The sequence below is a fragment of the Python bivittatus genome, unplaced genomic scaffold (genome assembly GCF_059951505.1).
Source record: "Python bivittatus isolate LINGU-HERP-01145 unplaced genomic scaffold, Pbiv_v1 ctg000350_np1212, whole genome shotgun sequence".
In the NCBI taxonomy this organism is placed as follows: domain Eukaryota; kingdom Metazoa; phylum Chordata; class Lepidosauria; order Squamata; family Pythonidae; genus Python; species Python bivittatus.
Genome location: NW_028277074.1, coordinates 22391506 through 22413240, shown reverse-complemented (window position 1 = coordinate 22413240; position 21735 = coordinate 22391506). Strand labels below are relative to the sequence as shown.

General features: G+C 42.4%; 1 protein-coding gene across 1 annotated transcript in view; it reads right to left on the bottom strand.

Moving 5' to 3' along the window:
- The window catches only part of UMODL1 (uromodulin like 1), a 42383-nt gene extending 20941 nt beyond the window's left edge, over positions 1–21442 (bottom strand). Inside the window, exons 1-8 of the mRNA XM_088144452.1 lie at positions 21211–21442; positions 13901–14016; positions 13253–13445; positions 11359–11466; positions 8971–9225; positions 8626–8738; positions 7709–7928; positions 5305–5442 (exon numbers count right to left, since the gene is read on the bottom strand). Coding sequence (XP_088000578.1) covers positions 5305–5442; positions 7709–7928; positions 8626–8738; positions 8971–9225; positions 11359–11466; positions 13253–13445; positions 13901–14016; positions 21211–21325 — 1258 coding nt within the window. The 5' untranslated portion in view covers positions 21326–21442. The remainder of the gene's footprint in view (positions 1–5304; positions 5443–7708; positions 7929–8625; positions 8739–8970; positions 9226–11358; positions 11467–13252; positions 13446–13900; positions 14017–21210) is intronic.
- Positions 21443–21735: the final 293 nt, after the last annotated feature.

Here is a 21735-nt window from a genome sequence, read left to right as displayed (position 1 = left end):
GGCAAATCGGTATCGGAATATGCCCTGGAGTTCCGGAGGTTGGCCGAGAAGCTCGCGGACTGGCCGGAGTCCCTGAAGGTGAAGTATTTTAAGAGGGGACTCAACCCAGAGATCCTGGAACGGGCACTGGGGCGGGACGACCCGGCCACAGTGAAGGATTGGATCTGGCTGGCCGGAACGGCGGAATCGGCGTGGCGGCAGATCCAACAGAGCACAAGACAACGGGACCAGACGAGGGACCGGCCGAGGGAGAGGACCCCCGAGGAGAGACGGAGCGGTCGACGGCAGTCCACCGGGAGGCGAGAGGCGACCAGAGCCCCGAATCTGTGCTTCCGATGCGGAGGCAGAGGCCACCGAGCGGCGCAGTGCCCGACGGAGCGGGAAGGCGCCCCACCACGGCCCGAAGTCAAAACCCCGCGTGCGAACGGGAAAAGGACCGGTGACCGACCGCGGAAGGGGGCAGTGGCGGCGGTGACCGAGAAAGGACGCGGGGGTGGTCGACCCCGGAGACAGCATCCTCCGGAGAGGACTCGGAGCCGGCGGGAAACGAGGCGCGCTCGCACTGAACGGCGTCCCAGTGCGAGCAGGGGAGTCGAGGCGCGCGGACCCAATAGGAGACGAGGACTGCCCACCGTTCCGGGTGAGGATACACGTCCGGGGGGTGAGATCCGGAGGGGAGGCACAGCTACGGGCGCTACTGGACTCGGGCTGCACCCACTGCTTGATGCACCCAGCGGTGGTCTCGGGGCTCGGGCTACAGCTGAGGCGCCTCCGGGAGCCCATTTCATTCAGCCAGTTAGATGGCACGCTGGCAGGGGGGGGGCCAGCTCAGTATTACACCGAGCCGGTCCAGATGACAATCGGGAGTCACCGGGAAGAACTGAGGTTCGTGGTGGTCCCGGTGGCCGACTACGCGGTGGTACTCGGCTTGGCGTGGCTGTGGCGGCGGAACCCACGAGTCGACTGGACGGCGGAGGCAGTGCGGTTCGGGGTCGACAGACCGGCGAGGGGCGAGAGCAGAGGGGACCGAGCCGTGGAGACGGAGGCAGCCGCAACCACCGGCGGACAAGCGGAGGGCCCGGGACACCGGGAGATGGGGCGAGAGCAGATGGGGCCCAAGACCCGGGCGGCAACAGCAACAGCAGCAGCAGCAGCGCCGGGACCCCGGAGACCCGCCACGATCCCGAGGCGAGGGGAGGCAGCGGCGACTGGCGAGGCAACCGCAAAGCGAGGGGCCAGACCCGGGGAACCCCCGACGGGCGGCGGAATCCCGAGGCAGTATCGAGACCTGGCGGCAGCGTTCGGGGAGAAGGAGTCTGACCAGCTCCCACCACACCGGCCCAGTGATTGCGCCATCGAGCTAGAGCCAGGAGCGACCCTGCCTAAGCCAAAAATGTACTCCCTGTCGAGGAGGGAGATGGGAGCCCTGCGCGAGTTCATAGACAAGAACCTAGCACGGGGATTCATCCAACCCGCGAAGTCACCATTAGCGGCCCCGGTGTTATTCCGGGAGAAGAAGGACGGCTCGCTCCGTATGTGCGTAGACTACCGGGGGCTGAACGCAATCAGCACGGAGTACAAATACCCCCTCCCACTGATGAAGGACTTGATGTCGCATCTGTCGAAGGGGAGGGTGTTCACAAAACTGGACTTGCGCGAAGCCTACTTCAGAGTTAGGATCCGCGCAAAAGATGAGTGGAAGACGGCGTTCAACACCCCGCTCGGAAGCTACCAGTTTTCCGTGATGCCGTTCGGATTAAAAGGGGCCCCGGGGGTATTTATGCAGCTAATTAATGAGGTGCTGCACGACCTACTCTACCGGGGCGTCCTGGTCTACCTGGACGACATCCTCATCTACACCGAGACCCTGGCGGAGCACGTGAGCCTGGTGCGCACGGTGCTCCAGAGACTGCTGAAGGCACAGCTGTACGCAAAGCTCTCGAAATGCGAGTTCCACCGAGAGCAACTAGACTACCTCGGCTACCGAATATCCAGCCGGGGAATTGAGATGGACCCGGCGAAAGTAAGGGATGTCCTGGGCTGGGAAGCGCCGCGAACCCGGAGGCAACTCCAAAGCTTCCTAGGGTTTGCGAACTTCTATCGTCAGTTCATCCCGAACTTCGCCCAAATCGCCCTTCCCCTAACCGACCTGCTAAAAACCAAGGGCACTGGGAAACCCCCCAAGCCCAGCATGGCACTCGCGTGGACTGCAGAATGCCAGGGGGTGTTTGAGGAACTAAAACAGCGGTTCACCGCGGAGCCGATCCTGCGCCATCCCGACCCAGACCGGCGGTTTATAATCCAAGTGGATGCATCAGACGTGGCAACGGGAGCAGTCCTGCTCCAACCCAGCCCGGAGGGGGCCATCCACCCGTGCGCCTACGCCTCCCGCAAATTCACCGAGACGGAGAGGAGGTGGATGGTGTGGGAGAAAGAGGCGTACGCGGTCAAGTGGGCGCTGGCCACGTGGAGGCATCTACTGGAGGGGGCAACTGAACCGTTCGAGGTGTGGACGGACCATAAGAACCTCGAGGCCCTGAAGACCCCGCGTAAGCTATCCCCCAAACAGGCACGGTGGTCCCAATACTTCGGGAGGTTCAGGTTCACACTGAAACACATCCCCGGGAAGCGCAACTTCTTAGCGGATGGACTGTCTCGCATGCCCCAGCACGCCAGCCTACGGGAGGAGGTCGTGGACTCCGTCATCCCCGCCAGCAGGCTGGCTCCAAAGGCGGTGACCCGAAGCCAGACCAAGGGGGAGCGACGGGACGCGGCGTCTGAAGTAAGGCAAGGGTTCGCGGAGGCAGCGGAGCGGGACGGTTGGCTCAAGCAGAACCAAGAGGCGCTAACCGGCCAAGAGGGGTTGTGGTGGCACGAAGGAAAGCTGTACGTGCCCGAGGGTTGCCGACGGGAGGTCATGGAGAGAGCCCACGACAGCCGGAGCGCGGGGCATTACGGCTTCGTAAAGACACTCCACTTAATCCGGCGGCAGTTTTGGTGGCCCACGCTCCGGAAGGACGTGGAGGCGTACTCGGGGGGTTGCCCGGTGTGCGCAACAGCGAAAGGAGCCAAAGGCAAACCTAGAGGCCTACTCCAGCCGGTAGCGGAACCCGACGGCCCTTGGCAAGAGGTCGCCATGGACTTCATAGTGGAGCTCCCGGAGAGTAAGGGGAAGACCGCCATTTGGGTGGTCACGGACTTATTCTCCAAACAAGCGCACTTTGTAGCGTGCCGGCGAGTCCCCACGGCCGAGGGGCTGGCGAAACTGTTCGTGCAACATGTCTACAGACTCCACGGCGCACCTCGACGTATCGTCAGCGATCGGGGCGGCAACTTCATCGCGCGGTTCTGGCGGGAGTTCCTGAAGCGGGTGGGGACGAAACAAGCCCTATCCTCCGCGGCGCACCCGCAGACGGACGGAGCCACGGAACGCCTGAACGGGGGCTCGAACAGTACCTGCGCTGCTACGTGGGGCACCAACAGGACGATTGGGCGGAGCTACTACCATTCGCGGAGGTGGCATACAACAACGCCGTCCACAAGAGCACCGGGTTCTCTCCGTTCAAAGTAGCCACCGGGAGAGAATTCGTCCCCATGCCGGAGCTGCCTCAGCCGGAATCCCAGATCAACTCCCTGGACGCCTGGTTCGCCCAAATCGACGAGACCCGGCGAGCGGCGCACGCGGCATTGCAAAGAGCCAAAGCCGACTACAAGAAGCACGCGGACCGCAAGAGGCTCCCCGAGGAAAAGTGGAAAGTGGGGGACCAGGTGTATCTGTCAACCAAAAACCTAAAGACGCACCAGGCATCGAAAAAACTCAGCCCGAGGTTTGTGGGGCCGTTCCCATTTCGGAGATCATCAATCCGGTGACCGTCAGGCTGACGCTCCCGAAAAGCCTCGGGAAGATCCACCCGGTGTTCCATTGCAGCCTGCTAAAGTTGCACCAGCCAGGGAACGCCTGGCACAAGGCGGAGGGAGTACCACCACCCATCATGGTCGGGGGGGAGCAGCATTTCGAAATCAACCGGATACTGGACGCCCGGAGGCACAAGGGGCAGACCCAGCTCCTAGTGCAATGGAAACATTTCCCCAAGTCCCACAGCGAATGGGTGAGTAAAACCCACATAAGGGCGCCGGACCTAGTGCGGGACTTTTACAGTAAATACCCCGGGAAGCCGAAATAGGACCGAGGGGGGGAGTTGTCGTCAGGGGGGCGGCATGTCAGGTTCGGTCAGCACGAGGTTTCAGGGAAGCACGGGGCTGCAGGAAGCTCGCAACCAGACCACGCGGAATCCACTGGCGGTAGCTAGCGGGGAAAAGAGGAACCGAAAGCGCCGCTAATTAACGAGCCACCTGCGGCCAGCTAAACAGGAAAACCGCAGCGGAAGCTTTTAATTACGAACTGATAACGGCGCGAGCAAGCAAGGAACGGGGCCGCAGGGCAGCGAAACAAGATCGCAACGCAGCACAGAACCTGCGGTCTGCACGTAGCAGGGAGGGGCCAACCCAGCCGGAGGGGGACTGGCAATCAAGGACAATGGACTCTGACCGACCCTGCCATCATGAACGATCAGGGGGGACATTGGGGGGCCTAATAGCCCACAGCCGCAACGCGATCACGAGGCGGGAAAAAGCGCGGGAAGGGGGGAATATAACAAGTGATGCAATTGTACCAAGCCAGTCCTGGCTTTGCTTGTGACTACTACGTTACGCATGAGTAAACCTTCTTTGTGAACCACACGTGTCACGAGAGTTTCTCTGTCGAACGGGGCAAATCTCACACATCCTCCATGTGATCAGGATCTCTGAGTGCATCAAACTTCTAATCACCCCAAATCAGATTATTTCCAGGACTACTTTTCCTGCTATGAACCTGCTCAGCTACTTAGTTCATCAGGAGAGACTTTTTGAAGATACTTGATTTTTGGGCATGCAGGAATGGGCCTTTTCCTACGTGGCTTCAAGTCTGTGGACCATGCTCCCTAAGGAGATTCGTTTGGCTCCCATTCTATGAATATTAAAGAAGATGATAATAAAATACATCTCTTTCACCAAGCTTTTCATTATTCTAAATACTTATTTTAATTCAGGTTTTGATTTTAATTATATTAACTTTGTTACATTTATTAAATTGTTGTACACCACTTTGTATGTTAGAAAAACAACCAGATAATAAATTTAATAATTGATTTAAAAATAATAAAATCAAAGAAACTTCACAGGGATTTAATGCACTAAAGAAGACACTTTCTTAATTCATGGGAAGAAACAAACCCTCCACTGAAGTATAAACCTAATTCTTACCTTCACAGTTTCTCCCCGGTTGGACTGGATTGGCATCTGTGGTTGTCTTGCATCTACATATATATGAACCCACTGTATTGATACATTCTGCAAGCATACAGCAATCATTTTCTGCTCTAGATGCACACTCATCCCAATCTGCAGTTCAAAAACCAACATTAAAAAAGCAAAGATTAGGTTAAATTGGCTGATAATAAGCAAAGCATAATCTCTCATTTTCATAATCCTCAGGAAATCCAAAATATATGCAGTTGCAACTGTAGCTGCCAAGTCATCAAAAATATTTTTCACGTACATTTTTAATTTTTTGTTCAACCTTGAAAAAGTGTGCAGGATCTCCAAAATCTTACTCTCATCTTAGGAAACAGCAAAGATACCTACTGCTTTCAGAAATTAGGGTGAAATCAACAGGATTCCCCATTTCTTTCCAAGACTAAAAGAAGACAAGGAATCTTCCATTCTTAACTTCTCTGAGAATCTGTAGAACAGGAGCACACATCTACATTGTACCTCAGCAGGTATGTGCAGGTGCTCCCACTGTAATATTGGGATTGGAATTACAGTGGTACCTCGGGTTACGAACGCCTCTGCTTACGAACTTTTCGGGTTGCAACCAGCTCCGGCTGCAAAAATTTACCTCGGTTTGCGAACTCCGCCTCAGGGTATGAACCAGATCCGCGGCCATTTTCCGCCGTGACACGTGGTCCGTGGCCATTTTCCGCCCGTGACACGTAGTCCGCGGCCATTTTTCCGTCCATGCCACGTGGTCCGCGGCCATTTTCCGCCCGTGCCACGTGGTCCGCGGCCATTTTTCCGCCCGTGCCATGTGGTCCGCGGCCATTTTTACGCCCTGCCGCGCGGTCCGAGGCCGTTTTTCCGCCCTGCTGCGTGGTCCGCGGCCGTTTTTCCGCCCTTGACACGTGGTCCGCGGACGCCAGAACGGATTAACGGTAATTACATTGAACCTTATGGGAAAATTTGCTTCGGGTTGCGAACAAATCAGGTTGTGACCAGAGTCACGGAACGGATTAAATTCGTAACCCGAGGTACCAATGTACTCACAATGTCTCCAAAACTGTCACAATCAATGTCACGGTCCAGACTTTGCATCCACTTTTTAAAAGTGATGCCAAGTCAGTGACAGACACATAGTCCGGCTATTACAAAGAGCAACATACATGTATGGAAATTTGGATGCCATCTTTCTGTATCTCTATGACTTGAGAGTCAGAATTTCCTGTTTTAGATGCAGATATTAATTCAATATTAGCTTTTCTTTGCATGGTTCACTATGGTGCACTCTTGAGAGTTAAATGCTTTTGGATATTGTAACAGGGATCTTAGATATTACTATCACAAATACTCATACAAATTCGCTCTCAAATTTTCAATAAGATAAATCCTCATTTTACAGGTTAAAAATCTTGAAGCATTTAATATCACACAACAGGTTATATAAATTATTTATACATAACCATGGATTCATGAATATCTCACAATGCACTGGCTACTCTGGGGAACTTGATAGGCAATTTAAAAAAATGAGATTGGTAGTTTATTCCCCAAATCCATTGTGTTTAGGAGGTATCCACTGCAATGCCATAATACCAGGGTAGGCAATTGTGGGATTTTTGTGGCCCTCAGAGTCTCCATTGACATTGAACACTTGTGGCCCAATTTCCCAGCATTTTTAAGCTCATTAATATTGTAGTGCAAATCCTCCAATAGTTTTAGAAATGAAAAGTTCTCCCCAAGACAAAGGAAAAAAAATAGTTCTACCACTTTGCAGAATATCCTACTACTCTGATTCCTGGGCTACCCCCAAATATTGGGGATGCTTCTACCCCGGCCATAGGATAAGGTAGCTTTGTGCTCATCAATTGTACCAGATGTTTTAGAAGATATGTGGCTACTATAGTTGAACCATTAGAGCAAGAGTATACAATAAGACCCAGGCCACATATGCTCCAAAGCTTTGTGAATGGCTCCAAAGCCTGCATTAAAATGTAGATAATCATTTCTATGATTAGAGACTACATTTTCCCCAGCATTAGTTTTGAAAGCTGGGGATCAAATGATTGGACATGGCCAAATAGGTTAAGTCTGATTTTTTTCCTGCATTTTGAGGGGAGAGTTTTCCTAGGAGACTTTTTGTTTGCTTCCTCTGCAATTTAGGAATGCTAAGCCTCAATCTTAGTACATGTTAATTCTTGCCAGAAATCTGCAGGAAATTATATCACCGCTGTTTAGCTATCTGATAACAAATGTTAGCGGTGTGATCACAACAAGCTTTAGGAACCAAAAAAGAAAAGATGTAGGGTACATAAGACTGACTACCTCACACAGTTAATACTTCTTCATAAAATAACAAAATACAAATCAGACATTGAATTAGGTAATATACCTTCCACTGCAGAGCTCTTTGGGTCAATTCCAAGCACACAATTTTCATGAAGTGATGTAATCATTGAGTCAAATGCAGACAAGTCTTTTGGAAACTCTAGGTCTTCTATTATGATTTTAAGCTTCACAATAATACTTCCAGCTTTAATGGAATGTATTTGTACTTTTAGCTTCCCAAATTGGTGTAATGAAGACATATTTGAAGGAAATGACTTCATAATCTGAAAACAGATAAGAGAACTATTGCTGTTTTAATGCGCGCGCACACACACACACACACACTGACTTTTCTTCTCCTTAATGTCATTTTTCTTTATATTTTCTGCATACTGTTTCTAGAAAAATCAAGCTTATTCTCATGGCATATCTATACATTTGAACAAAATTAGCTTATATCACAAGTCTTGCCCCTTGTGCTCAAAACCCACCTGTGTAGGCAAGAAGCTGAATGTCTGCTGCCCTGTCATTTCACAGGCTGAATTTCCATCAACTGCAATGACAATTAAATGAAAGCCTTTCACAGAATCATAGAACTGGAAGGGGCCATTTAAGCCATTAAGCCCAATCTATTTTGCAGTGCAGGGATCCAAATTGAAGCATCCCAGATGAATGGTTTTCTAATATATGCTTGAGAACATCTAATGAAATAGAGGCCATCACCTCTCTGGAATACAGAAAATATTCTTCTCTTTTGGGATCCACTATCTTGTCTTCCATTCTAAAGTGTCTCTTCCCCTCAGATTCTGTTTCATCTGCAAGGGCCTAAAATTGGTTTTACTCCAGCAGGCCAAAATATTTTCTATGCCTGTTGCTTAATTTTATGCAACACTAATAAATAAGAAAATAATTGAAGTTGATATAGTTGCCTTATATAAAATTTATTCTGAGATTTCAAATGTATATGGGTTTTAGCATTACCTCAGCCATCAACGTACGAGAAAATGTCTGATATTCTCTGCTGCTCATATTGAGGAACTGGTCAGTGAAGTTATAGTTCAAGATCCTTAGAGTTAAACCAAATATCAAGGCATCTAAAAGACACAGTATTAAGACAGTGATACAGTGAGGGGTAGGGCATCTGAGAACAGACAAGTTAATAAAACCCAAATGGCTCCCAAATCTTAATTAGATATTTAAGGCACTTCAGATTTATAGTATGAAAAGTATCAATTAGGAAGCTTTTTTAAGAGAAAGATTTACACATTAACCAATTCAAAAAGATTTTCAATTGAGTAAAATAGTAGATATACTGTAATTGCATACCTGTCTTCACATTTCTGTAGGAGGTAATATTTTTGCCACAAGCTTCATAGCTGACTTTCAGTGTATACATTACACCTGCTTCTAGATTTGATGTATTTAGCTTCATATCTGTGGTTTCCATTCTTTGAACAAGTTCCTTGCCTTTGTACACTTCTGCTCGGAATGAATGGTTCTGCAAGGAATTTACACTCCAAGATGCTTCAAAACTGCTACTAGTTACACTGAAGATCTTGTGGTTTCTAATAGGAGGAGAATCTGCAACAACAATCATGTGAGACTTATCACAGTTGAGGGAAATAAAAACCTTCGGCAATCATATTTTGTATACTGTGTGCTTACTTTAAGAATAAATCCTGTTTTATTCTAGATTTGTAACTTGTAGGATTGGAGTCTTTGACTAAGGAGTGATAGACATACACATTAATTGCATAAAATACTTGGTTTAATGTTTTCTTTTGGCAATAGACAAAGTCAATATTTGGTTCATGGTTGAGGGGCAGAGGTTCTTTCCTTAACCTTTAGGGTGGAGCTATAAGGTGCTCTATCTTGGCATTCCGGATTGGGATGCTATGCAAAAAAAAAAAAAAAAATCTGTCTTTTGTGTGGTCTCTTCCTTTTCAGCATGAAAATTTGTAGAGTGTACATATTTGCCAGTAGAGTGAAATTAAATACTAGGTTATTTAGGATTCACTTGCTTATCTAGAAATGAAGGACTTCACTCTTATTTTGGCTGGACCACTATGTTCATTTGCTTCTTGGCAAGTAGTATAGATACCATGGACAATCTTAATAAACACTCAGGCCTGCTCTACTTCTTGCTGCCATCTGGCTGAGGAAGGTGGAGAATGTACTAGTCATTAGACATGATTGGGAGTCCAATCTATCAAATACTAGTTATTGATAGGCTTGAGTAGCCAAACATCCCATCCTCTGGAAAGTAAAGATCAATTTTTAGTTAGTTTTGCTCTTGGAACCAAGGTAAGATCACTCAAAGGTGCCCACATGTGTCAATTTACCCAGTCTGTTATAATCAACTCATCCTATTTTATTCAAGTCTAGCAAATGCACACTACATTCAAATTGTATATACTTCAGGATTAAACTAGAATACAGTAATTCCTGGGCTATGATTTTCCAAGAAACTCATATCTTCCATTATAAATGCTATGTTCAAATGCTTATTTGCCCCCATTTCAGAGTTTCCAGTGCGTTTCTTTGTGCAGTTGGGGCATATAAGAAATGTTCCACTACATTCAACAGAAAAATGTACATTTGCCTTCACATCAAAGCTACCAAAGAGCCTTGTTAAAATGAAAGTATCACATGTGTCCCTTGTGATTCAGGATTCTTTCTACTGAATATGTGGGACTTGTGGACTCTTTACTGTTGGCCCCAAGGGTTGAATGGTCAGGTTGAGAGCTGACCCTTCAGATTGTTAGGGGCACAGTGAAGAAAAAGGAAATAAGGGGCTTCAGTAATTATGTCTTTGCCTTGAGACTTAAACTATTTGGAGAGTGGTACCATATATCTGAATGTGCAAGAAAGTTTTTTAAAGCTGTTTTTTCTAACCTGATTCCTTCTAAATGTATTAGACTGAAATTCCTGTTTTCCCTGGTCATAAGGAAAAGCTGTTTTAGAGTATTGGCCAGAAGTCTAGGGAGGGAACATAAACTGAGGCCCACTTCAGGCAGCAAAGCATCTTGAGCTAATACTAATTCTCACAAGACCAAATGCCTACATTTCCTTAAAAAGTCAGAAATATAAAAGTTTAAAAACTGTACTGAGTGAAAAAAAGCACTTTTTATTTATCCCCGAAAGGTATTCTGAGACTTACTACTGAAATATTGTTTGCGATTGAATGAATAAACAAATGTACTGGATTATAATTGCATAAATAATTCTGTGGTATGCAAAATTGTAAATCTCATATGCCATATCTTGATAGGAGTCAAATTTAAAGGATAGGCCTCGATTAAATCAAAATATAAAGCAGAATGAGCAATTGAGCAATCATTAATGTTCTTTAAGCCAACCAATAATGTATAAAGGACCTCAGCTTCAGCCCTTCATTCTAGAGACCTAACTTTTTCAAATGATATTTAGATTGTAAGAAAGTCTTCAAAGCAAAAGGCTTTCTGCTAAACTATGCTGAATGCTAATCCATTGTTTTGAAATGATAAGATATACTTACAAATGAAATGTATCAATAGGTCCATTAATTCATTTCATTTATATGTATTCATTGGCTCCTTTATATACAGAGAAATGTCTGTAGGAAGGATAGTATAGATATAATTAAAAGAGCAACTATTCTTAAATAAAGTATGTCAGGCCCTAGAGAAAGCAAATTTTAAAAATAAATGAATTTTAAAAGATAAAGTAACTTACTGCATTCAGAATCTACTGATACATGGGTTTCTGATGATGTAGTTGTTGAATTTCTCATCAAATTAGAAGAATTTTTAAGCAGAATGTGGGGTATATCACAATCACAATCTGAATCAAAGAAAAAATAATGAAACTTGATCGCAGTAAGTATTCCTAACCTATTTAACTAGCTGTGGAATATTTTTCTTTATTTTCTTTATTTATTAAATCTACATGCCACCCATCTCAATGCTGTGCCATATAGTGTATTTAAATCTGCTTTAGTTTAACATTTACTTACCATCCTGCCAATGGTCTGTTAATGAATAATGACAAAAGTGTGGTTTGACTTGAGACAATATCTCCCTTTGAACCTAGAGAAACCTAGGCTCAGAAACCTAGAGGATGTTCAAGTTGAATGCCCTGATCCTTGAAAGCAAGGAAGAGGAATAAAAAGAGGAGAGATTTTTTGTGTGTTTGGGTGTGTGTGTGTGATTAGTAAATAAAGCTTATTATATTTTCTAACAAAAAGGAAGCAACTCTAATAATCTTCCACAAAGCTTCCCTTCAGCTTTATGCTGCTTATGGCAGCAAGCCACCAATGGGATCCCACCAGTCCCAGTAACACCTGTCCTCTCTCTGGATCAGTTTCTTCTTTCACAATTTTTAGAGACATTATCAAAGATTTTCCTCATTAATAAACATGAAGGGGTTGGCAGGGAGGGAGGAGGTCCAATAAGATGGTCTACTATTTAATTTTTTTGGGGGGGGTTGGATTGCTCTTTCAAATTTCTTTGCACGTATTTTAAAGAGATGTTATTGTGACACTTTGCAGAAAATTGAAAAATAAAAAAACCAGAATTTCCTAGCACTTTGTATTTTGTTAATATATGCATCCAATTCTATATTCCAACGTATATACTTATGAGGACTCTCTTACTGTTGGATTTCCAGGGTGGCATCCACGGGTGTTAGTATGCCATGGACACCACCACTTACACCTGCCAGGTTCCCTGCCCCCCAATTTTTTTAAAAATTATTTTGATTAAGAAAAATAAATGGGAAGGTAGCATGCAAAAAAAAAAAAAATGCTGTGGCCTCTGATATCTACAAAACATAGACCTCAGAGGCATACTTAGAAAGTAAATATGAGGATCAGTGCTTTATTTGGTAGTGTGTCCAGTTATTCAGGAAAAAAAAAGGAGATGAAAGTAAAGTGGTAGACAGCATCTTGAGAGTAGGGGCTAAAGAGGTTGGCAGGAAGCAGCTTCACTAGCTTGCATTCCAGTAAATGGGGGTGTTGTGACTAGTCATACCCTCAGTGCCAGCCTTTTTGACTCATGACATATAATAAAATTACAAGGTTTCGCATTGTCCCCTACAGACAGGAGACACTTGGCCTAGATAAATACCAGATTGCACGTCTACAGATTAATAACTGCATTTGCTGAAATAAATTTTAGATGAGTACAAGCTTTGGGTTTTTTTTACATTTTTCTCCCAAATTAAAGAACAAGTAAAGTTAGGTCCTAAAATACAGTGTAGATGCTGATTAACTCTGTGATTGCACTGAAGTGAAAGCAGTCATTATATAAGGTCTTGATGTGAATGTTAACTTTACTCCATGCAGTTAAAGGCTGTGACAAAAGATAGCCTCTCAGTGACTTGTATTGCCAGAATCAGCTTTCAGTTTATCACACACAGCAAACTATACTTGAGAGTCACATAATGTTTATTCTTTTCTGAGGCCCCCTCCCCACAATGCCCTAGCAAATGCCTTGTCAGGCTAGAGATCCTGTTTTCTATAACTGTATTCCGAAAACCTGAACATAAAATCAAATGAGAAAAGAGTAAAAAAAAAACCCTCTCTCTTTCATAGAGCTGCTCTTCAGTCAAATATATCTGAAATAATAACCTTGTACAGCTATGTCAATAACTTCATATACTCTCATCACAATGTCCTTCAACAAAGAAGAAATATTGACCAATGGAACCAGTTGTTGCAGTCCAATTAGGATTTGGGAAGCTAATGTCTCTGCATAAGTTTCTGACTTGGTTGTCTGGATATGATACACTGAGATGTTCATGGGCCATAATGCTCCAGTAATCTGGAAAAGAGAGAAACTCTTCTTAAGTGTCATAGAAAACCACTATAGACAAGTAAATGCTTTTTCTTTAAATGCTATTTATAGAATGAAAAAGAATGACTTAATCAAAATCAGACTCTTTCCAACACTATGAAACCCCATGTTTAAATATTAACTTGACACAGAATACCCCTATTAAAGAAGCATTCTGACATTTATTTTGGTGTCCACTTAAGAACATTTTCATCATTAAGCAATGTATTGCCAGTAAACACACTGGAGAAAAGGGATAGAGTTCATCAGAAATGTAAGAGTAACTATATAGGTGCGTTTTCTATAACTTCCTTGTCCAGTAGGTGGCAGTCACATAACATACAGTACTGTAGAGTATACTGTATAGGGCTCTCCTAGGAACTAAATAACATCAGCAGAAATATACAGTACAGCATATATGTTACTATTCCGTTGATTCATACCATAGAGTGCAAAAGACGTGAATGATTCAAAAGCCTTGGATCCACTTTGCTTAACTCACTGAAATCCATTTTCACAAGGACTGACACATTGTACCAGTGTTTTGTCATTGTTTGTTCTAGAATTGGAAAGAGAAAACAATCCAGTTGTAGCCCGAACATTATGTCAGTACGTAGGTGCTCAGTTAACATGGTGGTCTTCTCGTTTTCAGTGGTCTTGATTAAGTGCTGAGACTCACAAGGTGTGGCAATTTAATCAATCAGTCAGAATTATCTATGAAGTTCATATATTCTGCATCATAATTGATCTCTTTTCTTTTGTGTTAAAATCCTGGCAGAATTTTGGAACACACCCAAAATATTAAGTCAGGGCTGACCAAGAAGGAGAGACCCACAAATCAGACCCTTTGCCTCAACTCCTCTTTGAAGAAGAAAAAAATGGGCAGTATGGCACTACTGTATTACTATACCTTCTGGAACAGGATCTGAACAATGGGTTCCTGTAGATGTCTTACAGCATTTTTTATATTCTGGACAATCCATGTCAGACACACATGAACTATTTAATGCTTCCTTTATCTTCATGGGACAGGCACCAAGTCTTGAAGCAAAATCGCTGGATCTGTTTATGGCTATAAAACAAAAAAAATTACAAGAAAAAGTGCACCTACTGGCCAAAATTCTACAAGCTTCTTTAGGTACATCCAAGGGCCTGAGCATCCCCAATGGAATTTTCCTTTAAGTTTATTTTGAACCAAACCATGCTAATGCCTATGAACATCAGATTCAAAAGTTCCTTTCGATAGAGTTTTGAAGAAGCAGAGAAGAAATTATCCTTGACCCAACAGATTCTAATCCCACAGGCAATTTTCAGCCACTTGAGACATCTGCCAGCGTTCCCTCTCCTCTCTATTATTATTACCTTTGTGTGGGCCGTGACTAATATAAAGGGAAAACATGAGGGAAAAATTACATCTATCCTTACATATTTTAAAGAAGAGCAAGAGTAAAGTCCATGCTTCCATACTTCTGTCCTGAATGTATTTATATTCCTCTCTGAGTAACTTAGAGGTGGACTTAGATCCTTAACTATACTACAGTTTCTTGGCCTCTATGATGTAAACCCTTTTTTCCCTGGCTTAGGCTAATATACTGTACCCAAAGGTGGATCATATGCCTGCAGGCCCTCCTGATTTAGATACTAGGCTGCCTTTTACAATGACACCAAATCTTCCGCTGCTGAACAAGATGGCCAAGAGAGTTTTGAACTGGCACTGCACGGTTTACATAAGTTATGCTGGCCCTTTTCCACACTAGATTCCAGCTGATTTCAGAACAAAATTCAAAACACTGGTTTTCACCTGCAGAGGTTCAGAGCTGTGCACTATTTGGAAACTTAGTACCTACTCAGTACCTTTCTAGTTCTTCACCCTTTATGACTCATTCTAAACCAGTGTTGTCCAAACTTGACCACTTTAAGATGAGTGGACTTCAACTCCCAGAATTCCCCAGCCAGCCATGCTGGCTAGGGAATTCTGGGAGTTGAAGTCCACTCATCTTAAAGTGGCCAAGTTTGGACAACACTGTTCTAAACTCTTAACAAAACTCATTTTGAAGTCGGAAGAGTGGCTGTCTGAGGAAGGCCTTTTCAGTGGCAATGGAATGTCTTTTCCAGGGAAGCTTGCCAAACTCCAAACATGTTTTCGTTCTGACAGTGAATTTATTTATATATTGGCTCCACTAGTGGGTTTTAAGATCATTGTTATTTTAATCCTTTTGATAGTTTACTAGTTTTAGTGCTTGTATCTATTGTTTGGTTCTTTTAGCTCTAGCTTTTTCAAAGCTGTATTTTATGCAGTTGATTTTTTATATTATATTGAATTATTTTGGATTTTTATAAATTTTATTGTATTGTATTTACATGATTGCATACATAAAATTGCGGTTACTGGTGATTAATAATTAGTATAGTTGGTTTTCAATAGTGTTGAAAGTATTATTAATACTTTCATAATGATAACTATCATAATTTTACCCAATTCATAGAATCAGGGATAGCCCTGAAATAGCCCACTGAAGGTGTACACAGTGGCATCTGCTACAAACTGCGATGGCATGAAATAGACCAGCATGAGCTGTAATATCGCAGTGCATGCTCCACCTCTTATATACTTGCCATCAGTATCATGGCACATTTTGTTATGTGCCTCCCTTGCCCTCCCCCCAGGATGCCTATGGGAATAGCCATTGCAGTAGCTTCTGCAAAGCATCTATGGTGAAATTACAAGTACCTTATCACCCGGAAAGCTGATTCACATGATTTCACTCCCACAAAAAAATAGGGCATGATGACACAATCTTGTGTCACTGGAGGACCCGGATTATACTGGTGCCTACTAGCATGGTGGAAAAATAGAGCTTATATCAAACATCAGTCTCACTGTTTTAATGCTGTTCCCCTGGCTCAATGCAGACATCTGTTTATCAGCATAGTTACAGTAATTAAAGGAGCAATAAATAATGGCAAGTAGATTTCAACTGTAAAAAATATCTGGCTTGATCAGAAACTTTGCAGGCCAACAATATTTTGTTGTAAAAGCTATGGTGCAAAAATTAGATGACTAAGATCTCCAGCTATGCAAAACATCTGAATCCACCTACAGTTCAAGCAATCTTTATATGCCAGCTAAGGAAATGAAAATGAAATCCAGCCTCTCACATCTGTATGTCTCTGATAACAAGACCTAACAGCATTCTAATCAGAGAGATATGAATGTCAGCCACTCCCTTTAGGTTTGTGGTAAATAAACAGCCAGTACTTTTTTTCCCATTTCAGGAGTGATTGCTTTGGCCTTAGAGTATACCAATGCCAAGAGATACTATTTTGTTCTAATGCTTCTGCTAGAAGACTTAGCATAGTTACGGCCATTACGTTTAATCAGCTCTACCGCACCCAAAAGTGATGCTTTTCTCACCAAAGGTAATTGCACACAGGGAAGGGGAACATGTGACCCTCCAGTTGTTCCTGAACAACAACTCCCAGCATCCCTCACCTCTGGCTATACTGAATTGGACTCCTGGGAATTATAGTACAGTAACATCCAGAAAGCCAAAGGTTCCCCACTCTTGACTGCTAGAAATAAACAAGACATAACAGGACTGAGAAAGATAGAAAGCACAAAGCAACCATATGCAAATAATCCAATGAAACTTCAATTAATTCAAAACAAATAGGCTTCAAGATAAATGAATCATACAAAATAAATGGGAATCAATGCATTTAATATCAGTTTTTGATAAGAAAATGATATTAATGCCCAATTAATTTTGTAATCCTGGTCTTGTGCTTATAGCACATACTTCCAGCATACCCCTGAAAAGACTGTCAAGTTCTCATTAATTTACTCTGAGTCATTCCCAGAATAAAGCCAATTCTCAGAGATCCCTGGAAAAATGTAAACTAATCAATTACTTCTTTCAGTGAAAAGCCCCCTCAAAACCATGTAATGATAATGGAAACACAAAAAGTTGTTAGGGTGCTGCTGCTTTTTTCAAAGGTTTTATTTATTGTGTTTATTGTATTTATTTATTATTTATTTTTCAAACTCTGCTAGGTCTGTCATATGTTCTGAAAAGTTTTGAGACTAAGAGAGTATGGCTACTGTTGACTATCAGAAGGAAGAGAAATATTCTCAAGTAGCTTGATAAGTTGGGATGAGACAAAGACAATTCAGTATGATTCATATTCCCATGACAGCTGTGCAGAAAGCCAGTAAAGGGCTGGTGCACATTTTATATGGCTGATTCATTGTTGCTTGCTAGAAAACCGTTTGCAGTAAACATAAAGCCTGTTCAATGGTTATATCTCAGGAAACCATAGCCAATCAGTTTGCCAGGGAATATCCATTATTTTTCCATATGTTAATTAATAAAGATTAGTAGTAGCTATAAGAACCCAAGAAAGAGAAACACCCCATAAAAGTAAAAAAAAAGCATTGCTTGCTATATATGATAAGACAGAGGCTGCATTTCTAAAAGTGGGGCAAGGCCAGGACAAAACCCAAATTCCATTTAATTTAATTTAATCTAATCTAAATTAATAATAATTCATAATGTATTTAATATGCTCCTATTTTAAACAAAACAAACCACATACATTTCAGTTATGATAGACTATAGAGAGGCACAGAGTGGCCAAAGTTATCTGCTATTTAAATTGGCCCTTGGGTATGCTATCTAGACAGAAGTAGATTATAGCATCCAAAGAAGAGACCCTGAAGGGACAGTATCAAGGGAAAATCTGAAGTGCCTTGAAAACCTCTCACTGCCAGATATTTAGAATTCAGAGATAAGTACTTTAATATCAAGGGAAACATTAAGAGTCATTCACTAACATGCTTTTAATTTTGTCCACTGATTATCAACCTCCTCTTTTCATTGTTTATTAAAGACTACATCTAGACATTCATAAATATTAGCACTAAGACTTTGAGGTCTGGAAAATGATCTAAAGAAGGCCATGATACACTTTTACTGGGGAAGTAAAGAAGACAGATCTGCATATCCGCACATATGGAATAATTTGGAAAGTTTCTTGAACAGGAAAGGCGTCTAATCTGACTGAGGCAACCTATCCCTGTATCCAGTATTAGATCAGTTTACCTTGTTAAACCTATCTTTGGCAAGCTTGACATGCTGTAATATAAGTCAAGTATCATTTTCCCTAAGGGTTTTTCTCCAGAAGGAGATGATTTTGCATATTTATTATAGACATTCAGGAGACCACTTCTACCAAAGCCGCCATAATCATTTTATCTCTGAAACTTTCTTTAATTGCTATGAAACTACATGAACCATTTATTCAGAATTCTCCACTGTCATAGGGTAGAATTTTTTGAAGTCAAGCAAATCCTTACTCTCTCTCTCTCTGGTGAATACTTCTGAACGAGGTGAATAGGTTACCTAATCAAGCAAATTTTGATTTCACAGTTTGATCCAGTACCATTAGCATCATCTGAAATGCTTGAGTTACTGTTAGCACTGAAATGTTTTCTGGCCAGTTCCAAATCTACATATATTTATAGTGTTTAAAGAAAATTGTTATGGGCACATGTTGATTAACAATATAATTGAAACATATGAATGTAATTCTAAATCACATATTAAACTTTTCAAATCTGAAATATTATGGATCCACCAAGTATGAAATGAAGAGAAAGGGCCACACACTAAATTCATAATCTTGCATGATTATGCATTGATTATATGTGTTTACTCTCTGCTTTTGGACTGGCTCCCTAGCAACATAATGGAAAGACTGATCAGTATAATTCCATGAGAGAACTCTCTACTGTCAGTATAATTCCATGAGAGAAATTTCTACCGTCTTCCCTGACTCGGTGGGAGATTATGGCCCAAAGATGGGCCATAATCAGAGAGACAAAAAGAGGAAGCATAATATTTCCTACTAATAAATGCCAAAACTGAAGGAAAGAAAGAGATATCACAGAATATAAATACCAAAGCAGGATGTGCAATAGTAGAATTTGATGATAGTACTTTTGATCCATTGTATTTTAACTAACCAATCATAAATGACTCCATGTAATACGATAGAACCTCTTCAACTAAGATTATTCTAATAATATATTACATTTGGCGGTAAAAATTCCCAGTAGTAAAATATCTGAAATAGGTGAAAATACAAATCAAGACAGAATTTATATTTCCCACCAAAAGGGGGGAGGGGGCAAGTAACTTTTTAAGTTGTATGGATCTTTCAAGACTCATCCAAGCACATTTCACACTGGAGGACTCACTTCTTTTATTAATAAATGTTTTTGAAAGGATAAGGAAAGGACAGACAGCATGTCTATAGCCAGGCTAATAGAAATGTTGTTCTGTGACTTAGTTATATATAAAATGAACATTCTTTTATGTATGTATGTATGTGTGTGTGTGTGTATGTGTGTGTGTGTATTGTGATTATATATATTGTGATTTACCTGTGGAAACATATATTTAGTCTATGATTAATGGTTTTTAAATTAATGAGTACTAGCAAATAATAGCAAAGTGGTCACTGCCTGATCTCAAAACAGCTTTATTTTATTTTATTTTATTTTATTTTATTTTATCATTTTTATCATGAAATTGAAGAAATGGCATTTAGGTTTATGTAGGCCCACTGCACCTCAGGGAATAGCTACTCTTATATTGAATGTATAAGATACATTCAAGATGATATAGGAATTTAAGTAATAACGACTATGTACTGTAATATTATATTTAGAGAGCCAGTTTGGTGTAGTAGTTAAGGCACCAGGCTTGAAACCAGGAGCCTTAGGCATGAAGCCAGTCACTCTCTCTCAGTCCTAGGAAGAAGGCAATGGTAAGCCATTTCCAAAAACCTTGCCAAGAAAACTGCAGGGACTAGTCCAGGCAGACTCCAGGAGTCAACACTGATTTGAAGGCACTATTTATTGATTGATTTACCCTGGAATATACTATCTTTTCCAAAATAATTTATCTTCAAAATGAGGGGGAGGGGTCTTAGAATTGCTGAGCATATGATAATTGTGACAGTCAAGATTCTTGTTTTATATTGGAAGGAGGTCACTTTACACCCATAGTTCCTTCTGGTAAATATTGCAATTCATTTGACCTTTGAACAACATACGCTTATGAATATGAGATAAAAGCCATGGGGAAGGTTCACTGAAACAGTTCACACACAGCCTAATCATGCTGTTATTCCCTGAAAGGATTATCCATATAAGAGCAACCTGGGTCTCAGTATGTTTCCCCACAAGCTACATCAACTATAAGGAACATCAGGAATTTCCTTCAATGCATAGACAACCATTTGTATTAAAGGTGCATGAGTGAAGGGGGAAAATGCATATGCCAAAAGCACATTTCTATATCTTGGTACCCTCAAAACACCTGTACAGCTATGGTTGTATATGGACTATACAACTGCAAATCTGTTCTGCAAAAAAAAAAAAAATGAAGAGGAAGGAAGGAAGGAAGGAAGGAAGGAAGGAAGGAAGGAAGGAAGGAAGGAAGGAAGGAAGGAAGGAAGGAAGGAAGGAAGGAAGGAAGGAAGGAAGGAAGGAAGGAAGGAAGGAAAAGCACTAGATCATAATAAATACAGAAAAGTCAGTTTATTTGCTGCTATCTAGTGGTCATCCAGATATTTGCAGCTGAGATCTCATAGACCTAACTTGCTGACACTATAATTGCATATACTATAAAATTGTGGTTTTGCAACTCATAGCCCATAGTTTTTTCATTGTTTATTTCATACTTACGTAAGGAGCAATATAGACCCACTTGTTCATACCCATCACAACAATCTGTCACATTCACAGCCTCTCGGATCATAATAGGATGGTACTCTTCTTTGTAATAGGTTTTGGTGCACATTCTCCATGGAATCCATCCTCCACATGGTATCTGTTTCTCATATGATTTTTGATATGCAACTGTTTTGCTCACATTTTTTATCACAGAATAATTGCATAAATGGTAACCCAGCAAAGAGAGACCTTTCTCTAAAATAAAGAAAGCAGGGTGATCTATTAGAGAGGAACTAATGGCGCAGAAGGTACCTATCCACCAAACTACTTGGAAACAACTGCACATTGTTCAAGTTCACTACTGTTAACATGAGGCTTTGTTGTTAACCTTGTAAATTCATTTTAACCTTCATAATGTTGAAAGGTGAAAGGAAGGAGAAGAGAACGACCAGCAACACGGTGGCTGGATGCAGTTGCGGTGGCAAAGGGTACACCGTTGGAAGACCTGAAGGGCCACATTAGGTACAGATCATCATG